This window comes from Hemitrygon akajei, unplaced genomic scaffold, assembly GCF_048418815.1.
Source record: "Hemitrygon akajei unplaced genomic scaffold, sHemAka1.3 Scf000033, whole genome shotgun sequence".
Lineage (NCBI taxonomy): Eukaryota > Metazoa > Chordata > Chondrichthyes > Myliobatiformes > Dasyatidae > Hemitrygon > Hemitrygon akajei.
The window spans coordinates 5,423,916-5,430,133 of NW_027331919.1; the positions used below are offsets into that span (position 1 = coordinate 5,423,916).

General features: G+C 48.6%; 1 protein-coding gene across 1 annotated transcript; it reads right to left on the reverse strand.

Moving 5' to 3' along the window:
- Positions 1-2,538: 2,538 nt before the first annotated feature.
- On the reverse strand, positions 2,539-4,412 carry LOC140719937 (C-type lectin domain family 7 member A-like). The gene is made up of 3 exons (XM_073034854.1): positions 4,287-4,412; positions 3,730-3,791; positions 2,539-3,258 (listed from the first exon to the last, which is right to left on the reverse strand). The coding sequence occupies exons 1-3, from the start codon at positions 4,404-4,406 to the stop codon at positions 3,063-3,065; spliced, it is 378 nt and encodes a 125-aa protein (XP_072890955.1). The 5' UTR covers positions 4,407-4,412; the 3' UTR covers positions 2,539-3,062.
- Positions 4,413-6,218: the final 1,806 nt, after the last annotated feature.

Here is a 6,218-nt window from a genome sequence, read left to right on the forward strand (position 1 = left end):
ATGAGTGTATGCAATTAGAGGTGCATAAAATAATGAGAGGCATTAATCGTGTAGATAGTCAGAGGCTTTTTTTTCCCCCAGGGCTGAAATATTTTCCACTAGAGCACATAGGTTTAAGGTGCTCTGGAGTTGGAACAAAGGAGACGACAGGGTTAAACTTTTTACTCAGAGAGTGGTGAGTCCGAGGAATGGGCTGCCGGCAACGACGATGGAGGCGGATGCGACACAGCCTTTTAAGAGACTTTTGGATAGGTATATGGAGCTCAGAAAAATAGAGGGCTATGGGTAACCCTAGTAATTTCTAAGGTAGGGACATGTTCGGCTCAACTTTGTGGGCCAAGGGGCCTGTATTATGCTGTAGGTTTTCTATGTTTTTATGTTTTTTTTCAAACTGTATAATCTTGCCGGATCTTGCCTGAGTAGCATGTGGTTCGAGTTTGAAAACTGAGATCACTACCCTGGAGATCATGCCTTTAACCGAACTCCCTGTCCTCCCTCGTCACTGGTCCTACCTATGTTGTTGGTAGTCAAATGGGAAAGGATATCGCTTTCTCCCCACTGGGCCTTGGACGATCTGGACAATTGCAATACCTACATCATGCTGCGGTTTATTGAGACGCCCAGTTATTCAGCACAATCATTTCCTCAGTTCTTATCAACAAGCTCCAAATCCCGGGCATTGCATCTCTCTCTCTGCTGCAGAATGTTTTACTTCCTCATCGGGAAACCACACTCGGTGTAGATCGGCCATACCAGCTCCGATCAACAAACAGTGTTGAAGTAGCAGATTCGCACTCACAGACACTCACAGTGACATCCACTGCCTCTCCTGTGACCAGTCGGTTTGTTACTCGCTCTGGGAACTCTAACAGGCTTGTCCGGCAAGATTCACACTCACAGTGACATCCACTGCCTCTCCTGTGACCACTCGGTTTGTTACTCCCTCTGAGAACTCTAACAGGCTTGACCGGCAAGATTCACACTCACAGACACTCACAGTGACATCCACTGCCTCTCCTGTGACCACTCGGTTTGTTACTCCCTCTGGGAACTCTAACAGGCTTGTCCGGCAAGATTCACACTCACAGACACTCACAGTGACATCCACTGCCTCTCCTGTGTCCACTCGGTTTGTTACTCCCTCTGAGAACTCTAACAGGCTTGACTGGCAAGATTCACACTCACAGACACTGACAGTGACATCCACTGCCTCTCGTGTGTCCACTCGGTTTGTTACTCCCTCTGGGAACTCCAACAGGCTTGTCCGGCAAGATTCACACTCACAGACTCTCACAGTGACACCCACTGCCTCTCCTGTGTCCACTCGGTTTGTTACTCTCTCTGAGAACTCTAACAGGCTTGTCCGGCAAGATGCACACTCACAGACGCTATGCTGACGTTCACTTATTTTCTGATTCCTCTCAAAGGACCCCAACCTTATACTTAGTAACACAGACTGATATTTTCTCAGCCAGGTAAGGCTGATTTTGAAATCGACTTCATCATCCAACTTCACACTCACTGTTGCTAACTTACATGCCCTTCCCTTGACTTTAATGTAGTCCTTAATTTCTCTCGTCAGCCGCGGATGCCATATGAGAACTTCTCTATCTCTGGGGCATATCTATCCTGCGTCTTGTGAAATGTTCCCAGAAACTTCACCCAACGTCTTGTGAAATGTTCCCAGAAACTTCACCCAACCCAAACCTCCTCCAATCCACCTGGACAAGCTCCTCTCTCATGCCTCCGTAATTCCCTTCATTCCATTGTGATAGAAACATAAAAGGTATAAAAAGCAAAAAGTAAGAGTGGAGTGAATTGAAGCGAAGAAAATTCAAGTGTAAAGAGAGAAATGTGACAAGATTTTAAAGGCACAATGAGTGTAAAGTCACTTTATCTGAATGTCCGTAGTTTTTCAAATAAGGTCGGTGAACTTGTACAAATTAGTACAAATGGGAATGATTTAGTGGCCATTATAGAGACGTGGCTGCAGGGTGAAGAGGATTGGGAGTTCAGTATCCAAAGGCATCGGGTAATAGCGAAAGATAAGCAGGAAGGTCAAGGAGGTGGATTAGCGCTCTCAATTTAGGGTGAGATTAGAGAGACAGTGAGAGACAATATACGGTAAGATTTGAGGAGCAGAATGCTGAATCCATCTGGTTCGACATAGCTCATTCATTCAAACACGAAGAAGGTGCCATGTTCCCGACTGAACATCCAGGTTTCAGCAAGTCCATTCCCCGGAGTGTGTGTCGCTGTCACTTTCCCTTGAAGGCTCAGACAGCCAATTATTGCCTGTTAGCAACCCTCCCCTCCACCGAGAACATGTTCAATAAGGAATGTCTCGGGAAGACCACATCCATCACCGAGGAAATGCAGGTGAAATTCCCCGGACTCCAGCCGGAAAAAGCCCTGTGCTCATCGGTACCATCGGGGAGGGGGTACAGGCGTCTGAAAACTCAACAATTTACAAGCAGTTGCTTCCCCTCCGCCATCAGATTGCGAAAGCTCTCTGAACACTTAAGCACTCCCTCGGTATTCACCTTTATGCAGTATTTATTAATTTCCCAATTTATGTTAATTTTACATCTTTGCAGCGTGCTGAGCTCACGTTGAAGTTGTAGAAGGCGTCACTGCGGCCGCGCTTGGAGGGCGGTGTTCAGTTCCGGTCGGCCTCCTGTAGGAAAGATGCCACTGAGATGGAAAGAGTGCAGAGGGAGAATTACGAGGATGTTGCCGGGTCAAGAGGGTCTGAGTCATGGAGAGAAGACAAGAAGGATGTGTCTATATTCCTTGGAGCGTGGGTATGAAGCGCGGAGGGGCACAGATAGGGTGAATGTGCACAGTCTTTTTCCCCTGGGTTGGGGAGTTGTGAGACAGAGTGCACAGAATTGAGGTGAGAGTGTGTGGAGAGAACCGAGAGAGGAGAGGCAGAGACTGGGGTCCGAGGGGGAGAGGAGGGGTAGAAAGGGAGTGAGTTTGAGAGAAGAAGGGTAAAAAGAGAAAATCAGTAGAAAGGGTTTGAGAGTTGCGTGGATTAAATGGGGAGAAGTGAGGTGTCGTCAGTTGATTGAAGTCGGCCCCACGGGCTGTTGACAGAAACCTCGGATCTCTTCAGGAATATCCGGGGATAAATGTGCCGATTTCTCGCAGATGAATCTGTGTTTCCATTTGCAGTTATAACTCCCGTACGTGCCGCAGTTACTGCAGCTGCTCGATCCATAGGACATCTTGTACAGAAGTTCAGAGGCCACATTCCTATCAAAGAGGTTTAGTCAATTTCAATAGAGGTAAAACAGCTCCAGCAGACCACCGGAGACGTCGCCAAACAAATAACTATGATCTGCGCTCTGCCCACAGCCCCCTGTCAGCCTCGGAACTAATGCCATGATACCGCGCTCTCCCGACAGCCCCAGGTCCATGGCCGTACGAATCCCATTACACCGCGCTCCCCTAAAATCCCGAATAATCTCCCAAATTAATCCCACTTCCTCACACTCTCTGGACAATCCTCTGTCAGTCATCAAACTAATCCCACTGTTCCACTCTCCCCACAAAACCGAGTCTTTCTCCAAACTGAACTTACTGACTCCCCCTCTCCCCACAGAACTGTGTCAGAACTCAAACTAATCCCACTGTCAACTCTCTCCCCACGACCTCGTTTAAGTCTCCAAAATAATCCTACTGACCCGCTCCCACACCACAGAGCTGCAACAGTCCAAACCTCACCTGTCCGCGCATTTTCCAATCCAGTATGATACAGATCGAGAGACAGCATTAGAAACAAAAATCTGTGAAATGAAATCACTTCAGTTAATGTTTAGAACCAGACTCTCTCAATGCATATCCATGTGAAGGGACGGTACAGAGAGGGAAACACCCAGTGACTGAGCTCGGGAGTGTGGAGTGAGCTTCACTCTGAGTCTGACCCCGGGAGTGTGTGATGGGACGGTGTGGAGGGAGCTTCACTCTGAGTCTGACCCCGGGAGTGTGTGATGGGACGGTGTGGAGGGAGATTCACTCTGTGCCTTACCCCGGGAGAATGTGATGGGATGGTGTGGAGGGAGATTCACTACGAGTCTGACCCCGGGAGTGTGTGATATGACGGATCGGAGGGGAATTCACTCTCTGTCTGACCCCGGGAGTGTGCGACGGGCCAGTGTGGAAGGATCTTCCCAGGAGGGTGGGGGGGGGGGGTGGGGTAGGATTGTGTGGAGGGAGAATCACTGTGTGTCGCATCCCAGGATCTCCTGATTATTGATATCTTTTCTCACGGTAAGACATACCTTTTCCTTGTTTGAATTTATTTCGAGGAGCCCTGAATCAAGTTCTGAACATTGTTGCCTCGCTCCATCATAAGTATTTGCGGTCTTGGATATGAAATAACACCGGTCTTCATATTTCATCCAGATCTGGGGACACAAACTCGCTTTTTCCAATCTATCACAGAGAGGTCAAACGCAGAGATAAGCAACTGATGCATCATCTCATCAGAGAGTCAGGATCAGACGCAAATTGAAGTAATACAATACCCGACCGCCCGCATCACGCAGTCCCGGCATCAGACAGTAGGTGTCGCTGTTTGCACACCGTCGCTTCTCACTTTCCAGATTCAGACACAGAACGAAGCTCCCTTGAATTTTCCAACTTCCAGTAATTCCCTCCCCCTCCCAGTTTTAATCACTGGAATTTAGAAGATTAGCGGGGGGGATCTTATTGAAACATATAAAATTCGAAAGGGGCTGGACAGGCTCGAAGCCGGAAGATTGTTTCCGATGTTGGGGATGTCCAGTACGAGGGGTCAAAGTGCAAAGCCTGTCAGGACCGAGACGAGGAAAAGCTTCTTCACACAGAGAGTGGTGAATCTGTGGAATTCTCTGCCACAAGAAACAGTTGAGGCCGGTTCATTGGCTATATTTAAGAGGAAGTTAAGTATGGCCCTTTTGGCTGAAGGGATCAGGGGGTATGGAGAGAAAGCAGGTACAGGGTTCTGAGTTGAATGATCAGCCATGGTCATACTGATTATCGGTGCTGGCTCGAGGGGCGAATGGCGAAATCCTGCACCTACTTTCTGTGTTTCTATGTTTCCCCATCCTCCAGCTCCCTATCAGATCCCTCATGGTTCCGCTTCCTTCTACTGTCCATAGTGCTTTTCCATTACATTCCTTAGAACCATAGAACACAACAGCACAATGCAGGCTCTTCAGCCTTCCATGTTGTGCCGACCAATACAATCCTTTAAAAAAGACTAAACTAAAAGATTAAACCCACACTACCCCATAACCGTCCATTTTTCTTTCATCCATGTGCTTGTCCAAAAGGCTCTTAAATACCCCAAATGTTTTAGCCTATTGGCGCCCTGGGAAACAGGTACTGACTATCCACGCTATCTATGCCTCTCATAATCTTGCAGACCTCTATCAAGTCTCCTCTCATTCTTCTACGCTCCAAAGAAAAAAGACCCCGCTCTGCTAACCTTGCTTCATGTGACTTGATCTCCTAACACCGCAACATCCATAGGGGAGGCTTATTTACCTTTCCTGCCTATCCCCTCGATGCTGCCCATAACTCTCATCTTGATCTTCCTTCTTACCGGTTTCACATCTGGCACCTACCATCTTTATCCTTACCACCCTTCCCCCAGGTTCTCTATAGAGACCCTGCCCCCACCCCTCAGTCCTGCCGAAGGATCGCGGACATAAAACGTTGGCTGTTCCTTTCCACGGAAGCTGCCCGACCTGCTAAGTTCATCAAGCGTGTTGTGCGTGTTGCTTTCACCGCAACATCTGCTGAGTATTTTGTGCTTAAGCTCCCTCCACACCGTCCTATAACAAACTCCCGGGCTCAGACACTAGATGCCGATCATATCCCACGGTCCCATCACATTTTCCAGTGTCAAACACAGAGTGTAAATCTCTCCATACAGTCCCATCACACACTCCCGGGGTCAGACACAGAGTTAATCTCCCTCCACACCGTCCCATCACACACACCAGGGGTCAGACACAGAGTAAATCTCCCTCCACACCGTCCCATCACACACTCCCGGGGTCAGACAGAGAGTGAATCTCCCTCCACACCGTCCCATCACACACTCCCGGGGTCAGACTCAGAGTGAATCTCCCTCCACACCGTCCCATCACACACTCCCGGGGTCAGACACAGAGTGAATCTCCCTCCACACCGTCCCATCACACACTCCCGGGGTCAAACACAGA

Coding starts and splice junctions, on each gene's coding strand:
- LOC140719937 (XM_073034854.1), bottom strand. CDS start 4,406: ATGAAATATGAAGACCGGTGTTATTTCATATCCAAGACCGCAAATACT. Junction 3,792..4,286: donor TAAATTCAAACAAGGAAAAG/GTATGTCTTACC, acceptor TTCATTTCACAG/ATTTTTGTTTCTAATGCTGT. Junction 3,259..3,729: donor ATTGGAAAATGCGCGGACAG/GTGAGGTTTGGA, acceptor CCTCTTTGATAG/GAATGTGGCCTCTGAACTTC.